At 39.6% G+C, this 15,832-nt stretch overlaps 1 protein-coding gene across 3 annotated transcripts; it reads left to right on the top strand.

Moving 5' to 3' along the window:
* The first annotated feature begins 1,672 nt into the window (after window positions 1-1,672).
* LOC139930551 (putative E3 ubiquitin-protein ligase HERC3) lies at window positions 1,673-15,369 on the top strand. 3 transcript variants are annotated; one of them, XM_078282994.1, is made up of 23 exons: window positions 1,673-1,898; window positions 2,089-2,200; window positions 2,419-2,495; window positions 3,635-3,856; window positions 4,090-4,181; window positions 4,537-4,667; window positions 5,444-5,568; window positions 5,669-5,745; window positions 5,858-5,976; window positions 6,132-6,191; window positions 6,294-6,396; window positions 7,352-7,550; window positions 8,476-8,630; window positions 8,763-8,885; window positions 9,113-9,211; window positions 11,177-11,350; window positions 11,499-11,639; window positions 11,839-12,005; window positions 12,643-12,709; window positions 12,833-12,903; window positions 13,094-13,277; window positions 13,414-13,516; window positions 14,861-15,369. In XM_078282994.1, exons 1-23 carry the CDS (start codon window positions 1,673-1,675, stop codon window positions 15,067-15,069), a joined length of 3,036 nt encoding a protein of 1,011 aa, XP_078139120.1. In that variant the 3' UTR covers window positions 15,070-15,369. The 3 variants fall into 3 exon arrangements, with proteins under 3 accessions (XP_078139120.1, XP_078139119.1, XP_078139121.1); XM_078282993.1 differs by having other exon boundaries at window positions 6,291-6,396; XM_078282995.1 differs by lacking the exons at window positions 13,414-13,516; window positions 14,861-15,369 and having other exon boundaries at window positions 6,291-6,396; window positions 12,643-12,713; window positions 13,094-13,232.
* The last annotated feature ends 463 nt before the right edge of the window (window positions 15,370-15,832 follow it).

The raw sequence follows: 15,832 nt of genomic DNA, 5'->3' as shown, positions 1-15,832 counted from the left end.
GTTCAGATTTTCTTTGTGGGGTTTTGACATTCCTTCAGAGGCTAAGCTTGAAAATCATTGTAAAGTTTGTGAATATAAAAAATTAAAAAATAGTCTTTAAAAGTTTTTGAATAATGACTGAAGGTTTATAATGAGGGTTAGGTTTAGACAGACATTAATTGGCAAAAAGCATGACAGTTAAAAACCAGAGGGAACATGCATGGTTCACACAAGCATTTACCCATTTGCTCCACCAGCATCATGTGCTGTATCCTAATCAAAGGAGTGTCCATCTCACTTTTGTCTTTCAGAGTGAGAATTTATGAATCTATGTGTGTTATGCATTTATATGCACAAATGTTCATCTCTGCTCCATGCCACCACCAGGCCTAAGACCTGGTAACATTATGGCTTAATTATTATTTCTCCCTGATTGTTTCTCTCCAGCAATGAGTTGTCCTCCCTAAGGAGAAAGGCTAACATCATCTGAATATAAAAACAACATTGGACTAAGATGTAGGCTATTTAATCTTCATCTCTGCCATAACTTAGTATTCATATTCCCATGATGTCACATAGACAGTTCATTGGCTGTGGCTTTCGTTTAATTATAATCACCTACAATCACCTTTTTCCTACCAAGATGGCCGTGTGATGATGTAACAGAATACTATGAATATGTTACCCAGGAGCTACCAACCTAAGTTATTAACAGCTGCTGCTAATTAATTCACTCCCCCAGTAATGCATGGAGGGGGTTGTGGCCAAAACTTTACATGTCAAGACCTCAGCCGGGTTTGAAGTATACACGGGCATCACTGTAAAGGTATTTTTTTTTACCAACTATGGTGGACTGTATGACACAGATAATAAGTATAGGCACACACTCACACTCACACTCACACACACACACACACACACACACAAAGGCGAACGTAGCTAATTAGCTAGCTAGCTAACGTTAGCTTGATGGGTTGAATGCAGGTCCCGTATCCTGGCTGTTGGTTAATGGCATCTAATGTTAGATATCAGTTAGCTAACTCATGCAAACAGCTTGAAAATGAGGACTTTGATAACACTTGCTACCTGCAAGACAGCATCTCTCAGCCCCTCTGAACTCTTGTTGACGAAGTTAGAAAAAGAAACGAAAACAAGCAGTGAAACTGTTGCTGTGTCTGTCTTCCTTTTTCAGAATCACAAAACTGATATCAAGCATATCTGTCTTTGGTGTTACTCGTGAATATATGATGAACTGTAGGTAGCGTTAAAAATTGCAACTTTGACTCTTTCATGCATCATGTCTGAAACAAAACGAGCTATTTTTCATGACAACAGCATTAAAATACTGTGGTTGTTATGGAGAAAAAAAAAGCCGTGTCATACTGAAGTTTCACTTTCATTTTGTTTTCAGTTGCCTCACCTACACTGTCAGAGCAATTTTAAGTTCATAGTTTTGCAACATTACTGACTCACTGGGCGTGTTTTCATTTATGTTCAGTTTCATTTCGTTTATTTATAATCATAAATGGCCAAATGGTTAAGTTTTGTTTTCCACTGCGATTGCAACCAACAGTGGGTTTCTATTCTTAGTAAATGAACCGATCAAGTTTAACTTTCGTTTCTCACTGTCTGACTCACAGTTTAAAGCTGAGAGTCAGCGGCAGCAGCTGGCAGTAGGAGAGGCGCTTCAACAATGTTTTCGTGGGGAGAGGACAGCTGTTATGAGTTTCGTTTGAAAACAGTAGATGGTTCAGATGTCGCTAGAACAGAAAATGACATTAACTTTTTCGACCTCAGATTTCAAATCACGCATCTTTCAGCAGGTGACAGTGTGGTCGCTTATATCAGAAGTGATGGAAATGTGTTTGTCATTCGCACACATGAGAGCCAAGATGGGAGCAGGGTCAGTGGAAAACAGAGTAAGCATCTTCTGTTTCTGTCTCTTTCTGTGTATTTGTTTATCTAGCATATCAACTCGAACAATTTCTTATTTACAAAGATTGGCCTGGCAAGAGGAAAAAATATTTTCTTCCTGTGGCATGGATGACAATTAGAATTATAACCAGCTCTTAAAATTATGCTGTTTTTCTGTGTGTCTTGCACCTCTAGAGAATGTGAGAGGTAAAGAGAAGATTCGGGCTGTGAGTTGTGGTGATGATACTGTCACTCTGCTGTCTGAAGAGGGCAAGGTGCTCTGTCTGGGCACAACTTATACTCCTAGGTAAGGAGACAGGAAGACTATCTTTGTGGCTTTCAAAATAAAATAAAAATCTGGGAATCAAAATTGTCTTATGTTGCAATTGTGCAAAATGGGCAATCTGATTGGTTCCTCTGTCCCATAAGAAAAATCAGTCAATCCCAGAAAAGCACATGAAAACATTTGTCTGAATATACAAAAGTAAACATTTGAAATCTGTTGTGTCTCTCTTGCTCACTCAGGCCCCTGGAGGCTTTGTGTCACATACCAGTATCTCAGGTTGCTTGTGGAAGCCAGCATTCAGTTGCCCTGACCAAAGGTACAGTAAAGTTTACAGTAAAGTTTACAGTGAACTGCAAGCTTAAAGAAGGATTCAAACAATTAATTTAACCCCCACCTCAGAAAACTAAGCCTGCATCTGTCAATGGACATTAATTTATTATTTTTCCCACAGCGCAGCCGAGGGCATCACAAGGCAAATTCAGGTCAGGCAGTCAGTCAGGTAACGCTTAGTGAGATGATGCGCTTTGGCAGATGGCCTCTAGAGGGCGTCTTTGACTGTGAGATGCAGTGTTTCCCATACAGAGGCACAAAATCAAAATTTGGTCAGTATGTAGAAATGGATCTAAATCGATCTCTAATGCGCCTGATGTGCGCATCACATCATGTCTGTAATGTGGAGATGTACAGACAGCAGACCAGCAGCATTGAACTCAATCCACAGAGTCTCCCGGTGTGAAAACAAAAGTGAAACTTAACATTCCACAGTCAGTAACGGGGATTTGCAGACAGTAACTCGTCTTCACTGCCCTACAAACTTTAACGGTAGGTGTCTTAACGTCACCTTGTGGTATTTAAGTAACGTTAGTGGAATTAGGTAATTTAACCGTGTCGCAGTGCTTCAGTGCATTGAATTGAACACACAGGTCTGTACAGGATCTGTGCTTGTTCATGAACATACTACCACCTTATTCGAATCCAAGTCAATTCCAAGACCAGGTCCAAAGGGGGTTGAGACCTAGACCAGAACAAATAAAGTACCATTCATGACCAAAATAGGCAATAAACAGTGTACATGTTGTTCAAAACATAAAAATAATGCTTAATGAGTTTCTTAAGAGATGTAGGTCTGTCTGCAGGAGCTCTGTACTAGACCATTCAACATCCAACTAATTCATGCATAGGATTATGACTAATCAATGCATACAAGTTTGAGGACCATTACATACTATACACTCCCTGAAATTCTTTGTAGGGCTGGCAAGGAAATGTATCTTTATAGATTTTAAGATAGACAGGAAAAAGTTGAGTCAACATCCAGTAGTATAGAGTGTAGAGTTCGAGACCAAGACAAGTCCAAGACGTCAGAGAAGTGGTTTAGAGACCAGACTCGAGTGGGCCTACTACAGTACTACACACTACATTAGACTCCACAAAGTCATAGTAATTTCTGTGCAGATGGCCAGGTTTACACATGGGGCCAGAACTCCAGGGGCCAGCTAGGTGTGGGGAAGAAGAAGCCCAGCGTCGGGTCGCCCCAACTCCTCAACTCTCTGTCAGCGAACCCCCTGGTTCAGATCAGCGCTGGAGGAGACCAGAGCTTCGCCCTCTCCGTCTCTGGAAGTGTGTGTGGCTGGGGCAAAAATGACTGCGGACAGCTTGGGCTAGGAGACACAAAAGGTACTGTAATAACATTTGATATTTCTCTTCGCATGTCTTTATGTTTTACCATAAAGGTCAGGGTGTAATAGTAACATGTCAGTAGTATTTTTATTCACCCTGTCACTTTTATCTACCTTCAAAGGTGAATTTCACCAGCAATAGCAGTACACTAGTAATGTTTCAGCCTTATTAATGTTTTATAATACCATTTCTACAACATGCAAAACTGAATTTCAATATATTTTCTATAGACAGACATACGCCAACTCCTGTTCATTGTTTGAACATGAAGAAAACCATTTACATTTCCTGTGGAAAGGACCATACTGCCATTTTGATGAAGGTTTGACAAAGAAAGCTTTATGACAATAATATTTAGGCCAAAGATCGGTGTTTTCTTGGGAATATACTTTAACCTATCACATTTTATTGTTGGAGAATAAAAACATTTAATTTCCTACAAGTAGACCTTTCGGAAAAAAGAAAATAACTATTTATATCTGATATGACTGAATGTGTTTTGAATGGGTCTCATGAGTCCAAGGGTCATAACATAGAGGGACAGAGATGTAAAACAAAAACATAATGTAAATAAAAAAATAAAGAATATCGTCAAAAAGGGGATCATGGTAATTTGTCATAACAGCAACCATTTATTTCCATGTTTTAACAGTACGGTTGTCTGCTTGCTTCTTCAGGATGGCACAGTGTTCACATTTGGCTCTGGTCAATATGGGCAGCTTGGGCACAACTCATTCAGAGATGAACTACGTCCTCGGCTTGTTGCGGAGCTCTGGGGGGCAAAGGTCACCAAGATCGCTTGTGGACGGTACGATACACATGTCACCTTTTACTCTAATGCAGGGATTCCCAGCCACTCATGGCTCATGACCCTTAAAGGAATGGTTCGCCCAAAAATGAAAATTCTGTCATTATCTACTCACCCTCATGCCAGTTGAAACACAGGTGAAGTTTGTTAGTCCATATAACACACAGGAAGGTTGCCAGCAACTCTGTCGCAGCCTTCTCCAAAACAACTGAAGTCATTGGGGACCGCTTCTTTAGTCCCGAAAAGAGCAAAAAATCACCATAAAATTTGTCCGTACAGCTCATGCAGCATAATCCAAGTCCTCTGAAGCCAGACGATCACACTGTCAGTGGAAAAGACTGATATTTACACCATTATTTAGCCAAATTTTCAATACAGCAATTGCTTTTGCTTTTTTTGGAACTCTAAAAAAACAGTCCCCAACCTCCCTGTGTGTTATATGGACAAACAAATTTCACCTGTGTTTCAACTGGCATGAGGATGAGTATATAATGACAGAATTTTTATTTTTGGGTGAAATTCCTTTAAAACCACAGGGATGCCTGTTGGTGATTTTATGAGCAGAATGTCATGAGCAGTGATACCCAAAGATGATATAAATTTTCTCTTTTAAGAGAATTCACTTTGATAAATATTGGATGAAGCCTGGAAGCTGCAAAAAATGTAGAAAAAAATGACTGCTCCCTGTTCTCTAATAAAAACATTACACTGAAAAGTAGCAGGTCAAAGCATCCCACTGTCTTTGTTAACATTAAAAATACTATTTGTTCAAACAGACATCACACATTAGTGTTAACGGACTCCAAGAGGGTCTACTCCTTCGGCTGTGGAGAGCAAGGGCAGCTGGGACGTGGAGAGGGGAGTCACCAGTCTGTGCCTCTACCAGTTCAACTGGCACAGGGTGAATATATTTCTCTATAGTAACAGAGTTGAATAACAACAATGAAATCAACTCATTTAGATGAACATCAATATATATTTTTTTTATATCATTATTCCAGACACAACTGATGGTCACAAAATCGGAAACATCTATGCAGGAGGAAACTGTTCTTTTGCGATGTGCACTTTTAATGAGGTACCAACACAATTACATGCAGACCATAATGATTAGAAGTTTACCCCAATGGTTTGATGCATGTACAGTATTTTTTTTTTCAAAACAGTAATTGAACTTGTTTTCTTCACAGGAAGTTCATGAGGGGTCAAACAGTGGCAGTATGGATAATGTGACACAGCAATCTCTAGATAATGTGATTGACAAATGGGTCTCTGAATGCAATTCAAAGTCATGGAAAAAGATACAAAAGTAAGTGTAATACAATGAAGTAGTTATTATATTTCTCAAAATGTACTTGGTTTATTTCATAGTCCGGTATTTTATTAATACTACGACTGAATTTAGTCATTTTTATGCAAAACTAATTTTCTCAGTTATGAACTCAACGTATTAAAACTTTACAGGGAAATCAAAAGGATGTTTTCCTCTGCGTCCTGTGTGAACAAAAGCTTCCTTGAAAGAAGGTAAAAGCGATGCTTCTATACATGACTGTCACTTCTAAAGTTGAGTAGCTGATGCATCATTACTGTGCATTTACTTTTCTCTGTTATTTCTTTTATCAGCAGCGATAAGCATTTCCAGACCTCACCAACATACTCTGGCCTGAACTTGTCAGTTGCACGACGTGCTTTCAGGAAACTGGTGAAGAATGACAGAGTGTTGGCAGAGGTACTGAACTGACCTGTTGTAATTATCTAGGAAGGTTGGGAAGTTTACTTTACTTACTGTAATCCATTACAGGTTACCAATTAGCTGCTATAAATTTGAATAAGTAATGTAATCCACTGGAATACTCAAACAAAATTATTTCATTACTTTTACTTATTTTTTGATTACTTTGCCTCCAAACGCTATAGAATATACAATGTAAACAATGTATTCTGTTTAACTCATGCAGATTACATTTTGGATGGTGTCATTATCATCATTCAAAACTATCTAAAACCATTATCAACATGTATTCAAGACATTGCACAATCAAAATGCCTTTCCCCTTTCACGTGTTTCTGAATAATTCAGCCTATTCAAAGGTGTTACTGTGAATATTTATGTAACTGTAATGGATTACAGATGGCAATTAATAATTCAGATGGCATTGTATTTATAAGCCTCATTACTGTAATTCTGTTATTACTACCCAACCCTGTCTGGATTTTGTGTGCTAACATTTCGCTTGTAAACTCAAAATATTCAGACAGGTTGCTGGGTTAATAGAGTTATCTATGTATAGCAGCTGTGAAGCCTTCTATTCTGGTGTAGGTCTACAGTAGACCTACACTCTTAAAAAAAAGTGACTAAAGTATGCCTATAAGGTACATTAATGTTCCTCACAGCACAACTTTAGTTATTTATGGAAAAATAAGCAAAACTAGACAACTGTGTTCACTTACCCACAGGTAAAATGTAGATAGGCGCAACACAACCAGCAGACAACAGCAGAACAAGAACGTACCTGGTGTAGCAGCTTAAAATTCCGTGCTGTAACTGGGCGGCAACAAGTTGGATACGCAAATGTTACACATGCTGTGTAGTTTAGGCGTTACACTACACCAAACACACACACATTCTACATATTGCACCCCTAGCAGTGAATGACTCTTGCCAACCCTTTTCAAAATACCAGGTGGAGGCTGCTGTCATGAACTCACTGCTTCCTTCCCTTGGTGGCAAACCGATCGGAGTGGAGGGATTGAGGATCTACCTGCTTCTCACTGAGCTCCTCCATATGATCCAGAAACACAAACAGCAGCAGAGCACAAAGCTTCCTGAGGCAGTCGCTGCTGCCATGCTAAGACTTCCTGCTGCCAGCCTCCAGGTCCTAGGTACTGTCACCACCACACCAAGGCACTGTGTCTATACAAGTTGCAACATTAAAGCTGCAGTTGGCAACTTTGCACTTTGGCGGCTCCAAGTGGCAGCAAGAGAAAACTGTTCGAATTTGAACGTTTGAAGGACTTCATTAGTCAGTAATCATGCAATGTGATGTCAGAAAACAGTGCACTCCTCAGACCTAAATTTCTTTTTAGAGGTTAGTAGGGGTGGAGATGGTGGAAAAAAGTGAGTCCAGCTCATTCACTGCTGTTTAGGAGAAGGTTTTGTATTTTGTTCTTTAAGTTTTGATTCATAAATTCCTGTGCGCCGAAAAGATTTCCTGTCTGTGACTGACAACACCTTAAATTAGTTTGGGCAAACAGAGTGAATCTACAGGGTCTCAGGGGGGATGGGATGCTGCTCTGTTGCAGCCCTAATTTGTAATTTAGACTAAGACGGGTGTATTTTTTACAAAAATTAACACACTAGTACTTATTTTTCCTCACTAGTCACTCTTTTTCTAGCTAAGCAAAATAAGACAGAGCTCTGTTTATTCACTGGGATTGCATTTTTTGCATTAAATCACCCCAGTGAACACTCTATGAGCAAAGATAGGGAACTACAGAGCAATGATTTGAGTCTCTCACAAGATAGTGGGTGGGTCATTGGTAACCTGCCTTCCCCCAGTACTACCAAAACTTGTCTTGGGTAGATAAAAAACAACAGCCTGCAGTACAGTGCCATTTTGTCACTTACAAATTACTCATAAAAAGAATGTAGCATTTTCAACACACCAGTGCATATAGTTGGGGAGAAACATCTTGTGTTCAATAGTGTTTAAGATATATTAATAGCAATAAATGTGTGCTATTAACATGTGTTCTGTTGTGAAATACTGACATTGCAATTTGCAAATCCCCATGTTCTGTTCCACAGGGGATTGGTGGTCCTCCCTGAAGCCCTCCACCGTGGTCAAGTATGTTAAGGTGTGGAAACAGGCCCTGTCACTGATCGTGACCACTAATCACATGACTGTTCCTCGCAGAAGTGGAGTCAAAGCCGTGCTACAAGTCCTTCAATGTCTATACAACGTTAGTGTCAATTGTCACTTTTATTTTTTCAGTCATATATTTCAAACAGTGCTGAATATAATCCTACTCCCATATTACAAATTAAGTTTTTCATTACAAATTCAATTTTTACCAATTTACTTGTTTTAAAAGGCCAATAACAGGATTGTAGGACCTCGGAGGATCGCGGAAAGCACTTTTCGTTTGGAGATTACATTCAACACAGAATTTCTTGCACAGGATCTGTTGCTTCTGCATTCAAGGTCACAAAACCAGGTAAAAAAAAGCACCTGGTAATAAAACTAGTTTCAACATTGGTTGCTCCATAGATAAGTGAGCTAAGGCCCGCACCATGTGCTTGTAACATCATGGGTTTGAGTCCAGCTCATGACCATCGTCACGTCATTCCTTCTCTCTCTCCCCTTCTTTCTGACAATATTTTTGTAAAAACTTGTTTCATCAAGAGACATCTATTGGTGAATATATGATCTTTCTTTCTTTAGGGTGCAAATGATGAGTCGCCTATCCTTTGCTGCTTCCCATTTGTGATGAATCTGCAATGCAAGAAAACCCTTATTGACCTCAATGCCACAGTCACACAGGTGAGCGAAGTCTTGAAATGTACCTCACAAGAACAAGACTGTATATACAGTACAGTACAGAGTCCTGAGGAAATCTCCAACAAATCAACTATTATCAGTTTATATTAGCTGTGTGTTCTCCATGTGAGAGATAAGGTTACTGTCAGTTACAGTAAAAAATGGCAAAATTTGAGATAAAACATTTCTGCAGGACACCTATACTATTAAAGGCATACTGAGTAGGATTTTGCTGGTTGTGACGTACAAAAAAAGTACAGCGAGGCGAAACGCCAAGCAGATAAGGCTTGTTCCAAAACAAGATTGAATCTGGGGTTTGCTTTCGCTTATTGGCGATTATTGAAGGAGGGGATGGGATGAAGAACGACGCGGACTTGGCCTGTTTTCTGTTGGACAGGGAGGTTCCGGTTAGCTTAGCTAGCTATATCAGCTTTTCTACTACAACGAAGATACACTAACAACGTTAGCTAGCTGCCAGCTCACGACACACACTAGCTCTGACCAGAACTCCAGTTACTCCGTATTAGAGTTCAGGATCGCTACCGCAGCCAGCGTGGCTTTTAGATATAAAACAATTTAGCAGTGGTTTTGGTTGCAGGCGGACACACCCACTGCCAAAATTTGACGCCCAGAAACGTCCCGGATATTCAGAAATAAGAAAATCCAGGCAGAAGGCAGGCTCTCTGCAGACACACACTGTCATATACCAATGGGCCATAAGTAATGATTGAGTAGGATAACTTTTGGATGAGGTTATGCTATTTCAAGGGGGGAAATCCTGCTCAGTATGCCTTTAACATTACACACTAGCAACTGATTAAGCGATTGCATAAAAGTGCAATGAAAGCAGCTGCGAAGCCACAGGTGGGCCTGGGTGGGCCTGGGTGGGCCTGGGCCTCCTAAAATTAGTATTGAAGTATACATTGAATAAAGCAAGGTTGTGCACATTGGAGAGTTGGGGAGCATTCCCACTTATCACTTCCTTGCATAATAAATTCATCTATGGTTGCCAATCTCTTATTATCACTGAAAATATTGCATTCACTAAATTAAACTGATAATGACTTCCAACATATTGATATTTATAACATTAGCAATAAATAAAATGACATTATGAAGGTGACTGTTACCATGATGCTTAGCGTGTGTAACAAAGCCAATCACCTTTATCAACATCGAAATGGGAGGATTGTTGTGGTATGTGTGCATGATTACCTCCGCCAAGGAGGTTATGTTTTCGGTGCTGTTTGTTTGTTTGTCTGTTTGTTTGTCTGTCAGCAGGATTACGGAAAAACTACTGGCCCGATTTTCCTGAAACTTCGTGGAAGGGTGTAGCATGGGCCAAGGAAGAACCCATTAAATGTTGGAGCGGATCTGGATCCGACTCACGAACAAGCAATAATAGCATGAACCTTGGCGGAGGTCTGCGCTCTCCGAGTGCCCTTCTAGTTGTGTTTGTTTTCCTGCCGTAATGCAAATTGCGTCACCAGAGTGAACTGGTGGCATTTTATGCAAGTTTAGCTAGCCAGCCAGTCTGCACAACTCACAAGCAGCTCTATATTTGTTCAGTGGACAGGCGTACGAAATTTTGGAAAAATTAGCAGGGCGGTTATGTTTAAAATGGAAATGAGCTCTCCGTTGTGTCCATGTTGTTTGATTGGGCCAATAGTCGAGGGTTTGCCTCTTCTTCTGTCTGCTGATAGGTCACAAAGTTTGATGGTGTTATGTTATATGCCTTTTTGTGAGAAACCACACCCACCACCACGCCCCCCTTTGGCCAACTGGTAGGACAAGTTAATCAGTTGTTCCTTGCCCCATGACCACTCTTTCCACAAAGTTTCATACAAATCCATTGATAACTTTTTGAAATATCCTGACAGACAGAATGGGGTGAAAACGTAACCCCTGTCCAACTCTGTTGGCAGAAGTAATAAAAAATAAAAAATAAAATCTTGAAATGTATTGCAGGTAGTATACCAATTGGATCAACTGTTGATGGATATATTTTGGCCTTTTGGATGGCTTGACGAGTCAACCTCCTATACACACTTTGAGTTGAAGCTGAAGCGAGCGTCACTTCTGGAAGGCACCTTTGAACAGCTGGGTGATGCTGATCACAGTGACTTCAAGAAGCCACTTCTGGTAAATATGCAATTTTGACAATGAATAGTGTATAACACCATAGCATGGCCAAATTCATGCGAAAAATGTGGTGTTATTGTGTAGTTAGTCTTTAATAAGCTGATATTTTAGCAGGAAAACTTAATTTTACCAAACCTTTTTGTCTCAGGTCTATTTTGATGGGGACTCAAAAGATGCAGATGTCTACAAAAAAGACTTCTTTCATCACTTGTTTCATGAGATGGCGTCAACTGAATCTGGGATGTTTATGTACAACGACTCCAAAACGCTGGCATGGTTCCCCTCCGAAGTAAGATTTTTGATTCTCATACAGGCAAATCACATTTGAACCACAGACCAAGGATTCAGTTTACTTCTTAGATTCCCTGCTGCTGATGATAAACAACAGAAGAACAATGTTTAGTTTGAAAACAAATTCAAGCGGTTCATAGATTTCTTCCAGTGATTTTCACAGTGTCTAATATTATACCTTTGATCATCAATAACAGGCAACACTGGGGGAAAAGACATGCTTCCTGTTTGGGGTTCTCTGTGGATTGGCCTTAAACAACCAGAGTGTCATACACTTACCCTTCCCAATGGCTCTGTTCAAAAAGCTGGTCAATGTAGAGCCTTCACTGGAAGATATGATAGAATTCAGCCCAGGTGTTGGAAAGTAAGTGTAAATTCACCTAAATTTAAATAGAACAAATATCTGGTTTGAGATGCTGATGCCTGAGAGGTCTTAATATACTGTAAATATTGTACTCTGTGAGTATCTGTAGAACTATGGAAGATCAAAAATAATTTGCACACTATAAAGGTCAAAAACCAAAAAGAGGCCAACTGATGCAAAAAATGCCACAATTTATCACCATGTAAATTTATTTACATGGTGATGAAGTGAAAAAAGGTGCAAAAAACAAAAGTGCACAGACAGAAAACTTTTTGGTCAAAAGACCATCGTCAGTTCTAAAGACAATGAGCAACACCAGACAATATATCAGCTTGGTTAATCACTGGAACAAGCCACCATAGGCCAACCAGACAATGGTTAAATCATCCAATAAGGAGTGAGGAGACCAGTTCCTCATAGTCTTGGTGGCTTGTTCCAGTGGTTAACCAAGCTGATAAGCTTGCAAATTCTTTTTTATCTTCCATGCTCTGAGTTTTTGAACTGATGCATCTGGGACATTCTTTGTTTGTTTGGACTTGACTAAAAGAGCGCAGACATTCTCACATACCTATTTATCTGTAGGACTAAACATTATTTAGTTACATCTCTTTTTCTCGATTTTGTATTACATTTAAAGGAGTCTGCAGTACATCTTGGAAGACTATGTGGATGATGATATAGAGAACTTGGACATGTATTTTTCAGTAGGTATTTCACTTCAATCATTTGTCTCATTTACCCTACTTTCAACATCCAACCAATCATCCATTATCATTTCCAAAGGTCTTGCAGTGATTTCACTATCTTTTCCTTACTCATTGTAACAGGTTGTCTGGGATGGGACAGAGGTTGAACTTGATCCCCAAAACCCTGGAAAGCCAGTGACAAGTCAAAATAAGTAAGAATGTGAAAACACTTATAATTCCTAAATACAAAGCAATCAGATCATTGGTAAAATTTGATAAAGTTTGATAAAATGTTTTGTCATTTAAGTGTTATTTTAAGTGAATATGAGATTATTTCTGCCTCCAGAGCAGCTCTGCCTCTGAGAAATGTTTGTAGAACTAAAACTCCACTCTGCTAAACAGGAAGGAGTTTGTGGATGCCTACGTGAATCACGGCTTCAACGCATCAGTGGAGGAGGTGTTTGAGGAGTTCAGGCGAGGTTTCTTCACGGTGTGTGACCTGGACGTGGTGAAGCTGCTCAGACCAGAGGAGCTGAAGGGCCTGCTGGTGGGCAAAGAGACCTACGACTGGGCAAAGCTGAAACAGGTACGTGACAAGAGATCATCCTGACCTAGTTTGAACATTCATCCAAACTGCAGTTGATTTACTGCATCTTCATGTACTCAGAGCTTGATTTTGATGGTAACGATGTCTGTTTCAATGTGTTGTTGTCTGTAATTAGAACACAGTTTATGAAAGGGGGTACCATGACCGCCACCCCACCATACTGATGTTTTGGGAGGTTTTTGAGGAGCTGACCGAAGATCAGAAGAAAGCTTTCCTTTGTAAGTACTGTACCTAATGTTAGCAGCTATGAGATGTGCTGAAACCATTATTGGTGATGTTCAGCCGCTCCTATTTCCCATGTCACAGTGCTCTTGCCATGAAAATAACATCATAAAGTACGATGAGGTTGCATAAATATATCGGTGCCCATCTTATGTTAGAAGAAGCACCTTAAAGTCAGATTTGGCTTGCCAGTGAAGGGGGATTAGAATGGGTGTAATGTCATCAAATTTTCTAGTTCTAGTTGAGTTACAGTTGAAGGTTTTTGATTCTGGAGTTTGGTAGGCCAGAAAACAGGATGACACAGTCATCAAGTCAAGTCAAGAAACAAAAACATGTATGAGGGGTTTCAACATCAGCAATATTTAACAGAGGACAAATTTTCACAATGTTGCGAAGGTGACAAAATACTATCTTTGTGATATGCTTAATGAAGGAGTCGAGTGAGAGAGTTTGATCAAATGTAATGCCAAGATTTTTAACTGTGGTACTCGGGTCTTAGGGTCAACAACTAACATTGCAGTTTTGTTAAATGCCATCCACTTTTTGACAGTAGATAAGCATGCTTCTAAATTTGCGAGTTGTGAGCAGTCATTAGGCTTAATGGGTAGGTAGATTTGGTCATCGCTGGCGTAGCAGTGAAAATTTACGTCATAACTACCCCTAATTTCACCAAGAGTAGCATGTAAATCGAAAATAGCAACGTTAGGGGTCTAGCACTGAACTTTGTGGTACGCCGAAGTTAACTCTGGAGCATTCGGAGATGATGATGTGTGAATCACTAAGGTTCTATCCATGAGAGGGGGGGGGGGGGTGCTGCCACACTCAAATCAAGTAATATAAGATCAGAGGAAGAGTCAAACTCTGAGGCAAGGAGTAGGTCATTTACCACCTTTGACAACAGTCTCAGCGCAAGACCTGAAGCTGGATTGAAACGGTTCAAAAAGATCATTGCTGGAGAGATAGTTCATTGAGTAGCCTCTATTCTTTCCAGGGCTTTAGAAGAAAGAGGGAAGATTTGAAATTGGTCTGTAATTATTAAGGACATCTGGACTGAGGTTAGGTTGCACATCATATGCTGAAAACAAACGTATTGCTACTGACTTAAAAAAGGTGTGTGTTGTTGCAGACTGCATTCAGTGATGTGATGAAAATGATACATCCTTAAAGTTATAGTCTGTGACATTTTCACGCTGTTTGATTGACAACACCACAGAAACACCACAGCAATGACCACTTAGCACCAAAGATGGCGGCAAGATAATAATAAAAAAAAAAAAAAGAAATTTGCAGATTACCACTTTAAAATGTGTTCTTTTTCCCTCCATGTTTTCCTTCTCTAGTGTTCGTGACTGGTTTTGACAGGGTGCCTATTCTGGGCATGGACCAGGTCCGGATGAGGTTTCAAGTCCAGTGCCGCTCCACCCAGCAGTACTTCCCCGAGGCACACACATGCTTCTCTATTCTGGAACTGCCCTTATACTCAACTAAGGAGACGATGCAAGCCAGGCTGACAGAGGCTCTGAGCCACAACAGAGGTTTCTTTAAGTGATGGTGGATGATCAGCTGCGGGACTTTACTTGGACTATTTATCTGTACCATCCATCCCAGAGCATAAATTAATAGTTCTTTGGACCAAGATGGAAAAAAAAGATAAAAACTTTTGTCATTATGCATATTACATTCAGTAAAAAGTCAGAGACGCAGTGTCTGTGTTCATGCTTGTTTATAAGTGATATTTTCCATAACTGTAATATGATAAAATATTTGTCATGTTTAGAATTGGTCATTTGAAAATGTTGGAACATTAATAAAGATACATTCCTCAGTGTCTCTGGTCTGTGGAATAACTGACATAACTCAATATTTCATTAAAAGGAAGAATCCAAACATAACTTTTTATTTTTTATTTTTTATTTTGCACAGTTTAAAAACAAGAAAGCGCAGACATGAGAAAAAACAAAGACAATATGTAGTGCAAGGTAAGAGGCAGGAAACCCTGAGGGGCTTATTTATGGCCTCTCCCTAGTAATAAACATTATTATAACACAGTATAAAAGATTTGAAAAAATACAAATGGCTCATTGGCTCATTTTTGGCTGATAACATCTTAGCACATGTACACAAGCCCTCAGCCATTAATTGGCTAAAAGTAGGTGTTGATGCTCTTATGGCTCCATAAAAATCAACCAATTTATTATTAATTAAATTTGTCAAGTTTAATTTCAACCTGTTTGTCAAGTCCCTGTAATTGGTGCTGCTGCAATAAATATACTTTGTCTTATTGCTCACTACCAAACACAACACATATTTAA

This window comes from Centroberyx gerrardi, chromosome 4 (assembly GCF_048128805.1).
Source record: "Centroberyx gerrardi isolate f3 chromosome 4, fCenGer3.hap1.cur.20231027, whole genome shotgun sequence".
NCBI classification, from domain to species: Eukaryota; Metazoa; Chordata; class Actinopteri; order Beryciformes; family Berycidae; genus Centroberyx; species Centroberyx gerrardi.
This window is presented reverse-complemented; position numbering and strand designations above follow the sequence as displayed.

Coding starts and splice junctions, on each gene's coding strand:
- LOC139930551 (XM_078282993.1), top strand. CDS start 1,673: ATGTTTTCGTGGGGAGAGGACAGCTGTTATGAGTTTCGTTTGAAAACA. Junction 2,496..3,634: donor TTCAGTTGCCCTGACCAAAG/GTACAGTAAAGT, acceptor ATTTCTGTGCAG/ATGGCCAGGTTTACACATGG. Junction 3,857..4,089: donor TGGGCTAGGAGACACAAAAG/GTACTGTAATAA, acceptor TATTTTCTATAG/ACAGACATACGCCAACTCCT.